This window comes from Sitodiplosis mosellana, unplaced genomic scaffold, assembly GCF_009176505.1.
Source record: "Sitodiplosis mosellana isolate CC-2019 unplaced genomic scaffold, AAFC_SMos_1.0 Smas_scaffold_2, whole genome shotgun sequence".
Classification (NCBI taxonomy): domain Eukaryota; kingdom Metazoa; phylum Arthropoda; class Insecta; order Diptera; family Cecidomyiidae; genus Sitodiplosis; species Sitodiplosis mosellana.
The window spans coordinates 5,713,783-5,728,117 of record NW_022595245.1 but is presented as its reverse complement, the minus strand read 5'-3'; the positions used below and the strand labels follow the sequence as shown (position 1 = coordinate 5,728,117).

At 36.3% G+C, this 14,335-nt stretch overlaps 3 protein-coding genes across 5 annotated transcripts; 1 reads left to right on the top strand and 2 right to left on the bottom strand.

The window, feature by feature from the left end:
* Window positions 1–237: 237 nt before the first annotated feature.
* LOC129564783 (achaete-scute homolog 1b-like) lies at window positions 238–918 on the bottom strand. The gene is made up of 2 exons (XM_055438920.1): window positions 718–918; window positions 238–660 (listed from the first exon to the last, which is right to left on the bottom strand). Exons 1-2 carry the CDS (start codon window positions 728–730, stop codon window positions 428–430), a joined length of 246 nt encoding a protein of 81 aa, XP_055294895.1. The 5' UTR covers window positions 731–918; the 3' UTR covers window positions 238–427.
* Window positions 919–1,099: 181 nt separating this feature from the next.
* Window positions 1,100–14,329, bottom strand: LOC129564780 (ras-related protein Rab-30). 3 transcript variants are annotated; one of them, XM_055438916.1, is made up of 6 exons: window positions 11,250–14,329; window positions 2,926–2,987; window positions 2,733–2,848; window positions 2,584–2,636; window positions 2,216–2,516; window positions 1,100–2,110 (listed from the first exon to the last, which is right to left on the bottom strand). In XM_055438916.1, exons 2-6 carry the CDS (start codon window positions 2,978–2,980, stop codon window positions 2,003–2,005), a joined length of 633 nt encoding a protein of 210 aa, XP_055294891.1. In that variant the 5' UTR covers window positions 2,981–2,987; window positions 11,250–14,329; the 3' UTR covers window positions 1,100–2,002. The 3 variants fall into 3 exon arrangements, with proteins under 3 accessions (XP_055294891.1, XP_055294893.1, XP_055294892.1); XM_055438918.1 differs by having other exon boundaries at window positions 12,444–13,306; XM_055438917.1 differs by lacking the exon at window positions 11,250–14,329 and adding an exon at window positions 10,846–11,051.
* Window positions 3,161–4,227, top strand: LOC129564782 (baculoviral IAP repeat-containing protein 5-like). Its single transcript, XM_055438919.1, has 3 exons — window positions 3,161–3,419; window positions 3,576–3,755; window positions 3,860–4,227. Exons 1-3 carry the CDS (start codon window positions 3,312–3,314, stop codon window positions 3,998–4,000), a joined length of 429 nt encoding a protein of 142 aa, XP_055294894.1. The 5' UTR covers window positions 3,161–3,311; the 3' UTR covers window positions 4,001–4,227.
* Window positions 14,330–14,335: the final 6 nt, after the last annotated feature.

Here is a 14,335-nt window from a genome sequence, read left to right as displayed (position 1 = left end):
TTTCGTTATTTCTGTATCAGGCCAAAGACTTTTCAGCCCATGTAGTATGTATGGCATCTCCGCCGAACTCCGCAAATGGTTCACATGGGTGGTAGAACACTTTTAAATAGCACATTTCCATGATTTTTGTTTGTCACATTTATTCAATATAAACTAATTTTAAAACAATTTAAAATTGAATTTTTTAGATTGACTCGAAATAATTTGACATTTCATGTAATTTGTAAAATACACATTTTTAACAGTAAAGTCAGATTCATTTAGTTTTTTTTTTTTCAAAGTATGCAGACGAAATATAATTTCTAAAAACCACCTTTTCCGAGGTCGTCAAATTTCACTCTGGCCAATTCCATCCAGATTTGAGGATCTATCTTATTATGCGACATTCATGTTTGTACGGGAAAATCTGAATAAACTTATTCGGATATTACTCAAGTAATATCTCCAATTCTTTGATGTATTGAATGGCTTTCAACAGGATTTTGACTTTAGATGTGCGTTTATTTCGCTGTGAGATCGATGGAATGGTCAATCGAAGCTCTTGAAAAGCAATATTTATCGCTCTTACACGATTTCTCTCGCGAAAATTCCGTTTTTCAATCGCCAATGAGAATTTTTGATGCGTACAATCCTCTCCTCTCAGGCAATAATCTTTTAAATCTGTAAATTGGACAAGGTTTAAATAGGAGAAAAATTGGAAATTATTGTTTGATTTACCTCTTCCGAGCATTTTTCAATACTTTTATAATACTACAATTTTTCAAAATTTGTTATGTTTTAAAATGTTCCGAACCAAGCTAAACCCATCGCGGTTAAAAACTGACTGCTAACAAAATATGACGTTTAAGCTTCAATGTGAAGGCACTAGTGATAATACCTACCAGCAGCATTACACCTCCACAGTATTCTATAACGAATTTTCCTGGGTATGAATATTATCAAGTTCATTGTCATACCATGCAGCACACAACGGATGTCAGTGAAGCGCCACAAACCTGCATAATTTACCGCATATTCAGTCGTTCACCCAAATGGAACGAATTTTGATAACTTTACCGTTTCACTCGTGCATTATCAACGAAATAAAAGTGCACAATTGTTCTATTTTCATGGTTTTATTGATAAAATTGTCCCTAATTTAAAATCACAAATTCATTTTTTTTACAGTGATGACAACATGATCGAATGACTCCAAACACTATTTCGAAAAGCTATACACATATGATGATGGGCTTTGATCGAATCGAGAATAGTGGAATGGTATATCATTTTATGCTACTCGTGGTTATCTAAAGTGATTTTGCTTATTATCATTTGTCCAATGAAACATCAAAAATGTGTGTGAGGACATTCTAGTCTGTCCAAATGGTCTGTTTTCAGATTTGTATCAAATGTGCCATCGAACATGGAATTAAGACATTTATTTCAAAGCCAGGCACATTAAATGGTTAATTGAGAAAAGTACGTTCGAAGTGTGGGCTCTAAAAAGCTACTACTTGTTTATTATTTAAAAAAAAAAAGTAATGGTTCTAAAACTCTTTAGTTGCAAACTAACAAATCACAACAATATAAAACAGTCACATTTGGACCGATTTAAAGCGGTTTTCCTTGGCTGTAGGCTGTATTTGTCGGTAAAAAATTTGTTGTTGATCAACAAATCGTTTACATAAACAAAATGTTCTTTACAAAAATTGAACAAAACAAAAAACAACGATGACGTACAAAAATGATAACAAATGCTGTTCCGAATAGCGGCCGAACATCATGATTGAAATGACATTGTGCGCAACATTGGAATCGTTGCAGGCGATGGATATATATAAATACTTATCAATATATTTGCTACGATATAATGTACTTTTGCTCCTTCTTTGATTTGTATTTGATTCAACTACAACGGATGACTGATGCTCCGTCGTCATAGTTTATGATTCTAATCAAATGGTGATGTGTTTAAATCGGAATAAAAATATTGGTATGCATGAGATTTGATTGTTGCTGTTTAGCTTGGTCCAAGATTTAGATTATTACAGCAATTGCTTGTCGTTTGACTCAGTAAATTCGCTTTGGTTCCTAAATTCGATATTCCACCGGTTTCGCTACGTGGTACCTGCATTTTGATGGAAGAAGTGATGTAAATTAGTAAAGAAAAATTCGAACCATTGAATTAAAGTCAAAACGGAGACAAATATTTTGTCCATAATCTGGTAGATACCTCTTTTGTGCGTGCCTGTTCAATGAGTTCAGCGGCAATTTCATAAAATAATCGCTCAACATTGTCGGCTTCTTTGGCTGACGTCTCCAGGAAATACATGCCCTGTTGCTTGGCAAATTCCTCACCAATTGCCATTGGTATTTCGCGGTCATCACGATCAGTTTTATTGCCCACCAAGATTTTTAACACCTTTGAATTTGCATATTCTTGAATTTCCCGCAGCCAATCGGGTAGACAATCGAATGTCGGCTGACAACTGATATCGTAGACTAGAATCAGAGCATGTGCTGAGCGATAGTAACTGTAACGTAATTTTCAAAAACGATTCAATAAGAATAATTTTCTCGTTGATTGAAATTTTGTTTTACCTTTGAGTAATTGATCGGAATCTTTCTTGACCAGCCGTATCCCAAATTTGAAGCTGGAAAGGGAAAAAAAGACATTGAATTTTGTATTCAACGTTGCAAAAGTTGTGAATTACTCGTGATTTTAACTGAACAATTTAGCCACAACTTACTTTTATTTTTTCATTATCAACCACAACGGTTTTAATCATGAAATCCACTCCAATCGTAGCCCCTTGTCCCGGTGGAAAGACACCTTGTGTGAAACGACGCACTAAACACGTTTTCCCTGTGACGAAAAAATGTATTTGTTGGAATTCATTTGTTTTCATTCTAATGCAGCTCATTTCAACTGTCAAAACCTACCAACACCGGCGTTTCCAATTAGTACAACTTTGAATAAGAATTTATAGTCCTCCATTTCATATCTGCGGAAAGAGAGAGAAAATTCAATGAATTGAAAAAATTAATAAATTCGAAAATAAAAACCAAACAAAATTCAAATCTGCCGCCAGCAGCGAACTTGTGGTTGTTTCATGTAATAAAAGTACGCAGCCAGTCAGAGCTTCAACATTTTGACATTGGCAGCGCTGTCTGTACTGACACATTTGAAGTTTCATACATTTAACGGACTGAAAAAACATTCGATTACAAGCAACACAGTAAAATAGTTAATTTTGTTCTGATTTTTTTATAAGATTCCCCAAAAGTTCCCACATAAAACCGATATTTTTGCAAAGATAATCACAAAAATGCCAGGCGTTAGCGAAAATCCAAACTATTACTTTTCGGAAAAGGATCGCAAAGCAAGTTTCAAGTCTTGGCCATTCACCGAACGTCATGAATGTAGCATCACCAAGGTTGGTTATATACATTGTTTTACTTTTATAAATTGAAGGTGTAATATTTGCTCTAAAAACATTATTTCCTCCATTTTTTCGCGTTGAATCAATTTCAAGCAGTAAATAAAAGAGAAAAAAAATATTGAGAGAATTCATTTTTAAATCATGTTTCAGATGGCAGAAGCCGGTTTCTATTGGTGCGGTACGATGCAAGAGAACGATGCTGCAGCTTGTTTTTTGTGCGGCAAAGTGTTGGATGGATGGGAATCAACCGACGATCCATGGTCGGAACATAAAAAACACTCGCCACAATGTGCTTTCGTGAAATTTGGTCGTCCAGAAGACGATTTAACCGTAAGTTCTCACCATTTTCCATTCAGATCAATAATTCATTGTCGTAAAACGATTTATTTCATGTCGAACGAGTTCTAATATTTTTATTGGTGTAACACACACAGGTTGGCGAACAGCTTGATTTGTTGGATCTTTACGTGCAAAAGGTGTTCGATAAGAAATTGGACGAAGCAATGAAAGTGCTGACCGAATTGGGAAATAAAGCACGTAATGCCATTCAGACAAAATTGAAATCGAATGATTGAATGCTGCCGCTCTTTGCTCACCACGCGCAATGCTGAATCACAAAATCCATATTTTATCCATACATTTCTACCATGAATAAGGAATATATTTGATCATTAATTTTAGGAAGAATATTGCATACTGTTGGTTGATTGGCAGCTTAAGCCACTGCCTACAACGATGATTTTTGTTCATTCACATCACAGTTACGAATAAAAAAATTGTAAATCATGTGGAGTAATACAAATGTGGTGTTTTTTTCATCAAGTCTCGATTTCTGTTTTGCAATAAGCGATGGCATGAAAGTGATTTGTGATTTTTACTTTTTCAATCTCGTAGATAGAGATTCATAGCTCGTTAAGCGGAATGCGGTAACATTAGTCATCACACCACTCATCATCAATCAAAACCCAAGAATTGTCATAGTTTCTCAAGCAAGAGGTCGGCTCAACCACAAAAATGCTTTCGACTCAAAACACTCGAACTTCGAGTGTTCGAACAGTCGACCAAAACTCTAGCCTTCGGTAAGTAATGAAGGAAATGTCCATTAGAGCCATTTCCATCGTTTGGTGATACTATTCAGTTTAATTCGAATAATGGATACCATTTCGTCGGAGGTCGTTTCGTTCGTTAGTTTTTCTTGTTTTGATGGATATTATGTCATAAATGTAATTTCGCCGTCGATTTTTCGCACATTAGCCTGATAAGATTGTGTTGCAACGCTACCCGTTACAGACTGCCCGTACTGCCTGTATGTGTGTGTGCGAAAAATTATTAAGTGACGAGTAGCAAAGTGGAAAATGAAAGAAAATGGATGCAAATTGATGGTAAATTAACTTTTATGCCCATTCCGTTGGAGTAATACCGCTTGAGACATAACTCCGACGGAAATGGAAGAATTCATGATAATGGTAAAGTTGTTATCCGTCAACGGATAGGGTTACATCAGAGATGTATCGTAACACTCATCTCAGTTTTCCTCCATTTAACTGACAGTCATTGATTTTCTGGGGCATTTTCTTGAAGTGCCAATCAGATAAATGCTGCCGATGAAACGCAATTTTTTCCTTCCAATCACACACAGTGCAATTGCGTGAGCGGAAAGAAGTAATGTTCTGTATTTATGAGTTGTTATCATAAATTATCAATCATAAATAACAGAAATCTCCGCTTTACACATCCTTTGAATACATCATTTTTTCATGTGAGTATAATAAATTGGTGTCTCGTATTTTCTCCATTTCCTTCCGACTAATGAATATTTATGATTTCTTTTCCCGTCGTTGGAAGCCCCATTTCCATTCAGTGCATAGCGCGGTTGTTCGAATCGTAGCGTGCGATATCGATTTTTTTTGTTTCATTCATGGCAGGGTTTCCCTCTATCCACCATACAGCGAACAGTGCATTGACATATGTCGCCCATTTAATTGGATGTGTAAGTGGTAAAACCACCATACTAATCGAAAATTATTGATGAGCACCGCCGAATAGACCGCCAATGCGAATGATTTGTTAGTTCTAGTCATGTGAACGCAGCAGGTTCATTTATGTAACCGACACCCACTCGAAATATATTCATATATGCACAAAATGTGCAATGAATCTTCTCTTCATGTTTATGTTTGGTTGCGTGCACACTGCACAGTCAGCTAATGAATAGACCACGAAGTGGATGATGGCATTCATTAGTGCTACAATGACAAACACACCTTCATTTGCTTTCAGCAGTTTGTGTCTATTTATAATCTCTTCCATGCGAATACCATATTTTATAATGCGATTGGTTTTATCAATGCCATTATGGCGCAGCATGTACTCGGTGTAGCGCCATAGAATATTTAATCATTTTATGTCAAGTGAAAATGCACGAATCAATTACGACCACAATTCAGGTTCATTTGAAAATTCCGACTCTCTTTTGGCAACTGCAGCAGCACACTCTCATGGATTATGTCTGCTTTTGTTAAGTGGTTTCGGAAAAGAGGTCATCCAACACAAATTGAATGAGACTTTTTGCAATTTTGGCCTTGATGTCAAACCCCATTTCAAATGCTTCTCTGTGTCTTTTGCTCGTGTTTTTTTTTGTTACGCTCTTTTTAATTTGGGACTTTCGCCAGTGCCACAAAATTAGATCTCACAATACATGGAAAGAGACTTGCTCGAGCAATTTCCGAGAAGGCTAGCGTTTTATGACTCTGTCTCATCATTTTATGGGAAAATATAATATTTTTCATATTACATATAATATAAGATGAGCATAAAAGTTGTTCTGGAATTGGCAGAAAACGCGCGGTTAAGAACCGAAATAAAAGCGTAATCCGATTGAAGAGAAGCGACCCGTGCGGGAATAAGTGTGCATTAGATTACAATAGAATTGTAATTAAGTCGAAAGCACGAAGGATATGCGTCATAAAATCAGTTATTGTTTCAGTGAATATGCTACTCATTAAAATGGTGTGTGTGTGTATACTTGTTCGATAAATATGCGAATCACATTCAAATTTTGTTGTTGTTGTTGTTTGTTTCGTTTGTGTTTCATGTCTTGAAATCGATGCCATGATGTAATCAGCGATAATAGACGGTGTTGTAAGCAATGTGTCGAGTATGTATATGTGTGTATGCTGGCTGATGGCAGGTGACGTGATGATGACACTATTCGCTGTCTGCAATTGAGCCACAGATAAATATTTTACATTTCTGCTTCAAAGCATATGTATTCGGCATTGCCGACTGAATACACCCATTTATCTATCATCATTATAACGCAATATTTTTTTTATTTTACCAAGATCCCATTCTCTGGTTTAGATTCAACAATGTGTTGCCGGTTGATAATAATATGCCGTCGGCGACAGAATGGAATTTCGTTGGTGACTACATTTTCACAGTATTTTCTGCAATTTTTGTAATCACTCGCACCAAACCATTGTGCACATGTGTGACGAATAGCATCTGCAGCACGAAAAACAACCATTCTGACAATGTGATTCCGTGAGAGACGAGCACACAGAACACGAGAAAAAAAGTGTGTGTTTCCATGAACTATTTTCCGTTGTTAAAAATTCCACTGAACATAAATTACCCAACAGTTCATATTTTTTTTTCTCCCTCTCGCTCCCTCTCGCTCGCTACTAGCTCGACTTTAATTGAATTCCTATTCTCTCGAGCATATTGTTTTTAAATAACAGTATTTCAATGGCATATTCCATTTCCGCAGTGCGAGTAGTTTTTTCTGCTGCAATGTGCATATATTCATAAACAACAAATTATTGGCAATGTTTGTAAATTTTGGTTTGATGCGATAAAAAGTGGTAAGCATATTCAAAAGAGATCACAATCCGTTAAGCCCTATGTTTACCGAGTTTTTTTTTCTGCACACACATGATGAATGAAGACTTTTCTCATCCGGAACTTTTAAATCGATTTTTTTTTCTGTCTTTGTTGCAAAACTTGAAGAAAGAAGAATGCATTCTATTGAAAATAGATAGATGGACTGAAATCGCTCTGCTTCATAGGAGTAAAAACAAATCTCGCTTATTTTTTTTTGCTATTTTTCAAGAAGTTTAGAAGAAGAATTGTTTTTTTTTTGGGTGAAAAGTTTTCGATTTGTCGTGGTTGACAGAGATCACTTTCTTATTCCCTGGCTAGAACTTGTATGCCATTTTGAATTGTCGGTAAAGAGCATGAAATCGAAATGTACAACTGAGGCGAAGACTGCCAAGTATTAAGCTCACACATTACATTCACAAGAAACAATAACAACAACGACAGTAACAACAATTGGGAGGGAAACAACAGAAAACTTTTTCTCTGTGTAGCTTTTTTTTTCGTTGCCAGAATGAAAAGTCTCGATTCATTGTGAGTATAAAAAAAACGAAGTTGGTGTAGAATTTCTCCATTGAAACTAGATCAAGCCAAATTCTGCAAGCAACACACGTCGTAGTACCTAACACAGAGCAATCAAGCTATTTGTTCGGTTAAATACGAGAATAATCAAAATGATATTCTTTGGATTTGTCGACGCTTCTCTCTTTCCCTTGTGTTTTTGTAGTATGTTTGCCAAATGGAGACAGAGTGCTGTTTTTTTCCATTGCCAAATTGAAATGAAGCATGAAAGTTGGAATGGATTTTTTGCACTTGATTCGTTTTTTTCTCTTCCACCTTAAAACAACTACGATAATTTCTGTCAATAAAATGTATGAATGGGATTGAAGTGGAACGCTTAATTGAGATAGATAGGCTACATTAGCTATGGAAATCGAGATGGAATCTCTTCGCGGAATGAAAAATTTCCATCTTTTTCGAAGAATTCCAATGATTAAAGACGCTAATTACGTTTGAAGTGCATGCATCAAATTATAGGTGTTAATGCTTTAAGCGATTTTTCGTTCTGATTTACACGTCGCCAAAACACCACAGCAACACTGGGCTGATGAATTACTTTTGATGTACGATTTCATTCTCATGCCGGTTGTTTATTCAGCAGAGAGATTGTTTTCATTCCAATTCGAAATTCGTTGGTAATATAACGTAACGGTGAACTGCGAATAACAACAACGAAAAAAATTTCTAAAAAAAATCTCATCGCTCATTTTCCCCTCATCATTGCTTTTTTTTCATTTGCCATGAATGATGTGTACGCGCGTACCGAGCATGGTTGTTGTGTATATGAAAAACAGAGCGAAAAGCACGCACCTTGCCATAGCCAAGTAATGAGCGATCATTCCGAGAGTGTACGATTTCATAGCGTAACATTCGACTATCGAATTTAAAAAAGAAACAACACTTTGTTGTATATAGGGTCAATGTCGGTTAAGTAATTCTTTCGCCTTCGTTTACGCATCGCAAGCCAAGTGCGGTTCACACGTAAAGTAAGACGAGCTGCCTGCCATGGATTCGGACGGAATTCCCAAATAATAATGGAACAGACCAAATGGCTGAATAAAATATAATTATATAATAATAACTGCTAAATATATCTAGCGACTATATATATATATATATGCGTAGCATGGCCAGCCAATGTGCGATGTTGCGCCAGTGAATAAATGAATTTTGATAATGACGCGCCTAACGATGCTTTGGTTTTGGTCGGTTTTTTTGCGTGCATTTGCCACATTTTGATGGGCAATGGGCATGATGCGAAGCATAACCAACCGAAAATATAATAAATTCATTTAGCTGATGCACGTGTGCGTCGACGGCGAGTACAAAAAACAAGGCAATATTGACATAATTAGAGCCGAACATTTTTGGGTGGATAAAATTACGAAAACACTTTGACTTCTTTGCAATTCAAAAAATTTGGGCTATTTTATGAAGGTAAGTAAATTGCATTGTTCTCGAGGGAAATGCCACTCACCAATCGACACCATGTATTTTGTTTGCCGTTGTCACACCCGCATATATAAGCGGCAACTATGGTTGCAATGAACAAAAAAATAAACTATTCCAATTCGATTACATTCAGGGTGTTTCAATGAAAATTTACGATACCCGATCGGCATATTTCGGTAAGTATATTATGCATGTTTTACGCAATTCCCATATCTCTGGTTTTGCTTGAAGCAACCGAGACGGTATTCATTCACTCACCACAAACAAGGGAACCAGCTAATTTGATGTTAGTTGTTCCGTAGAAACGATGCAAATGGTAAGGTTTCTTTACTGTCACATGCCATGCCACGGACCGGAATGGGTTGAAAACTCAACAGCCCAATCAATAGCATAGTACAAAATACCAAGCATATGTCAATAATTATCATTCAGAATGCTTTTCTATATCATGTTCCGCTTCAATGAGGCCCTTTGAAATATAACGAAAAATATTCGAGTTCTTAACCGACAATTGACTCTGTTTATGGTATTAACTTGTATTTACCGTACATAAGGCCATAGACTAGAAAGGAGACGCGCAGAGAGAGGGAGAGAGAGAGATAGAGAATGGGCAGAAAGCGGACGATTTCAAGAGCGAATGAAAAATGTTATTGTTGCGGTGATAGAAATAGAAACGAATAAAATCAAAAGTAAGGGTATGATTCGTTCATTATAACATTTTAATTGGCACATGAATTCGTGTATCTGTATAGTTTAGTCGTTTTAATTATCATTTACGTGTACGGGCCGGACCGTGTTCAAGTACAACAAACTTTTGCTGCAACAATTTCGAAATGTGTGTTTGTGCATTGTGCACACTGTGCATACAGATGAAATAATGCAATAAATACGAGCAAAAAAAAAATTGAAACACGCATTGACCATGGCCAGTTAGTATACATGCGTGACTCATGCTGTAAAACTCATCGATTTCGTATGGAACGCGCGAGCTCGCGCAGCGCTCTTTCTCTCGCGCTGCAATAAATTGCAATGCATAGGCGTTTTTGCACATAGTTAACGGTTAAGTGGTGGTAATTTTCGGCCACAAAAAACACTCTTCAACTATGGAATCAATTGGGCGATAGAGTGAGAGCACTAGATGTTGAAAGTTGATTTTATCAGTGAAAAGACATAGAGTAAAAGAGACTTTTACTTTTTTTTGTCGGTGCATTGATGTAAATTATGCTGCGGCTAAACAATGCTACAAAATGCGATCACACAATCCACTCACAGTTCCATTTGCTCAAGTACACATTTCACAGATGAAGTATTAAAAACAATGCACACATGAGGAAAAAAACACACAAATGCTGACAAAACAAACATTACTGTGGTGGTTTATTTGTTCGTAAAAAGAAGAAAAAAAAACAGCGAGCAGAGCCTTGAGCACAGATCAACAACACATGATTCTGCTGGCGAAGCAGCAGCAGTAGCAGCACTATTCGGTAAAGGTAAAATACTTTAATCGAGTTACTGCTTGCATAATTACATTGAACATTTGCATCGGCCACGTGTTCCATTCGTTCAAAAAAAACCACTTGAGTTTGGTGTTCGATAAGTGTAATTTTCAACATGATTCTTGATTACGTTATAAAACTCAATTATATGCTTTTAATCAATCATACGGTGGTGTGGCTGTCTGGTTTCGATTAATCTGGTTTCGATTTGCCCACGCGTTCTCTAAATGGATTACCGCTTAACTTGGTAATCGTGAAATAACAAATTGAAACATCAACATTTTTTTCATGTTCGAAATGTGTTGCAATCAGAATGTTGAATAGAAAAAAAATGCATGAAATTGAATAAAAAAAGAATGCAAAATATATGTAAAAGAACAACAATTTGTAATCAGGTTATCGCAGCTTGAAAAAAAGTGAATAGCAAAACTCGTACCTTGTACTTTGTTTCGTATGCGAATCAGTGAATAGTGTTATGCTGACAAAGTTCACGAAGATGTGTATTTGATGCGACTACTATTTGTCTCTTGTGTCTCTCCCTCGTCGAATATATTCGCATGTAGCACAATGTAAATGTGAATATTCCCAATGACTTTTATCACTTGATTATGATAATATAGCTTAATACGATAGTATTATTCTCGTCGCTTTCGGAATCCCACACACTTGCACTACCAAATGTCACTGTTTTCTTGTTCCGTCGTTGCTATAAGCCGCATATAATACGCACATAACACACAATGCTAAATACACACAACACGAATTGTCAACCCCAAACCAAAAATAACAGAACCGAACAATTTATCGGAATAAATTTTTCCGTCGTCGTTGTTGTAGTCGTCGTCGTGGGGGTTGTATGTTCAAATTTTCTTTTCAAAGTTGTTGAACGCTTCGAATGAAAAATAGACCTATTATAGTCAGATTCAAAGTTCAGAATAAACACACACACACACACACATAGACAGATTAAGCGATTCTTCTATCACATTCGTCGAATTTATATCAATTACGCTGGGGATTTATCGGTTTTATGTTGCAAATATGATGATGATTATCGGAATTTTTATCACCCTTCAAAATGAGTTTCCTATGTGTCGACAACGATGGACAACGCTACGCTACGCTAGCTGGCTGGTCGCTCTATGTCTATTCACAAACTCGTTTGCTATCGAATATGGGCAATGTTTTGTTATTAGTTTTTCCAATAAAACTGTGCGGCGGCTCTTCATCACCCATAAATAATGGAACAATGAACTTGTGTGACGTTATCCGGTCCAGTAAATCTTAATTGAATCAATGAAATCGTTGTCACAGTTTTGTCCATCAACATTCGTTTGGTCGTGGTTTCATTCACAAAATATCATGTTTCGTCGTTATGTCGTTTGAAAGAGAGAATAAAAAAACCCTGAAAAACCTTCACCTTAGTTTCAAAGTCGATGAATTCGGTTTTTTTCTTCAATATTTTTGTTTATTTCAATAACAACCCATTCAAAAAATGGCAACCAATTAGCTTCTCTTTATAAACATTTGAACTTGTCGTGAGGAAACTTTTCAACTCACTTTCGGTAGCACTTTTCAATATATCACAAACTCAACTAGAGTAGAAAAAAAATCAATTAGAATTGTTCACCTAAAAACCACTTCGGTAGCTAGACTTGTGTCGACCCACCACTGATTATGTTCAATTTTTTTTTCTCTTTATTTTTGGAGTGCGCTGTTTTTCATTTGCGGTTGTCGCTTATTTTAGCCACTTTTGCCGTGATGATCCTATCAAGTAGGTATTACGAATGTTTTAGACGCTTTTGAATCACTGTCAATTTTATAATATCTCTTGTATGTTTTTACACATTAATTTTTGTGTTTTCTTTTAAAATCTATGACTCAATCTCGGTGCCGCTCTATTTTCATTGGGCAAATCGCAAAAATGGTCACAATACAATAACTGAGATGAATACGCGTTTTTTTTCTTCTGAAAACATTCGCCACACATTTGTACAAATGACGAAATGAGAGAGACGAAATCGCGTGTGACACTCACAACTCGTAAATAAGTGTATGAGCTGATGAATGCCGTGTGTACACTGATGATACACACTGCGATGGAACTGAGTGTTAACCCACACTCAGCTAGTTGAAATAAGCAGCCTTGTCAATTGTCCGATCTGACGTTCTCTCTTCTTTGTCGATATTTTTTAACTAGACTCCACTAGGAGTTTTTCGTCGCAAATTTCTACGATTACTTCGGTCGTTGTTATTTTTTTTCCGGTTGGTTTTGTTTAAACAAAAAAAATCAGCTAAAAGGAAAACCCGAACCATGCGCACAACTGAATCCAACTAAATGGCAATCGCCACTGTTTTCATCTTGAACTCCCCGCGCGCTCAGTCGGTCGCTTGCTCGCTCGCTGCTGCTGAGAGCGAGAGAAAGAGAGACACGTTTGCGTGTGTATTTTTCGAATCGAATAAGTGTGTTTTCCCCCCATTTCTATCTGCTTCATGTGCTGCCATACATAAATAAAGGTACAACAGCAACAAGGCAACATTCGTTTACAATATTCAATTTGATATTTCTCCGTTCTCTCTCACTGTGTGTTTCGCACGCTGTCGCTTCGCTCACTACTCGCTCCGCACCGTCTTGTTCCGTGCTCAATGTGATATACTTACCCAACGTATAATAATATTTTTCATTCCTTCTCTATGTTTGTAATATTTTTGTTGGATCGTGTATAATTTACGTACGGTTAGTAGACGTATATATGAATTGGTTGTTCCGCTCATCAATGCAAAACTTCAAAATTTGAATTGCTTTAAATGCTCACATTCTATGCCATAACGTAAACAACTTTTTTTTTATCTACGCCATACACACATTGCGATATAATCATAAAAAAAAGTATAACTTTTTTGTTCGAGAATGACTCAGCGATCGACATTCGTGAGTTTTGTTTTGCTTTTTTTCGACGTTTATTTCGACAAGTTGTTTATTTTAGGCACTAAACTACTCTGTACCCAATACTTAATCGACGATGGATTCGCTTTTATCTTCAAAGAGTTTGTATTTACTTGTCCAAATGCTGATTTTCGACAGCGCAAAAAAAAGAAGTCACGTTTAAGCGAGTCTTCAAAGCACTTTCCATATTTTTTCCGCTAAAATAATAATCGATTCTCAGTCAATCTATATACCAAATACATAAACAAACAAGGCCAAGTGTGTTTTTCCATTTGATAACATTTATTTTGAAATTTTGCGTCTTTGATTGAATAAAAATACAGACATTTATATGACAAGTACGTGAACGTACAATTTGATACGACTGATTCGGATGAGCAATGTATTATTATTGGTATTATTTTTCAAATGACACCCATAGAATGAAAAAAGAACTTCTGAACTCTTTGCCGATAAATGAAACGAAAAAAAACTTCGAGCAAAAAAGAAACAAATGAAGTTGCGAGCAAAAGTGACACAAGTGGGCATTGAGCGGAAAACACGTTTTTCTCATTTTTCTCGCTACTGGAAAAAGA

What these genes read in the sequence shown, in the direction of transcription:
- LOC129564780 (XM_055438916.1), bottom strand. Translation starts at nt 2,980, where the DNA reads ATGGAGGACTATAAATTCTTATTCAAAGTTGTACTAATTGGAAACGCC. An exon ending in TTCCGATCAATTACTCAAAG is followed by an intron (nt 2,517 to 2,583) that starts GTAAAACAAAAT and finishes ATTACGTTACAG; the next exon opens with TTACTATCGCTCAGCACATG. An exon ending in AACAGGCACGCACAAAAGAG is followed by an intron (nt 2,111 to 2,215) that starts GTATCTACCAGA and finishes ATCAAAATGCAG; the next exon opens with GTACCACGTAGCGAAACCGG.
- LOC129564782 (XM_055438919.1), top strand. Translation starts at nt 3,312, where the DNA reads ATGCCAGGCGTTAGCGAAAATCCAAACTATTACTTTTCGGAAAAGGAT. An exon ending in ATGAATGTAGCATCACCAAG is followed by an intron (nt 3,420 to 3,575) that starts GTTGGTTATATA and finishes ATCATGTTTCAG; the next exon opens with ATGGCAGAAGCCGGTTTCTA. An exon ending in GTCCAGAAGACGATTTAACC is followed by an intron (nt 3,756 to 3,859) that starts GTAAGTTCTCAC and finishes TAACACACACAG; the next exon opens with GTTGGCGAACAGCTTGATTT.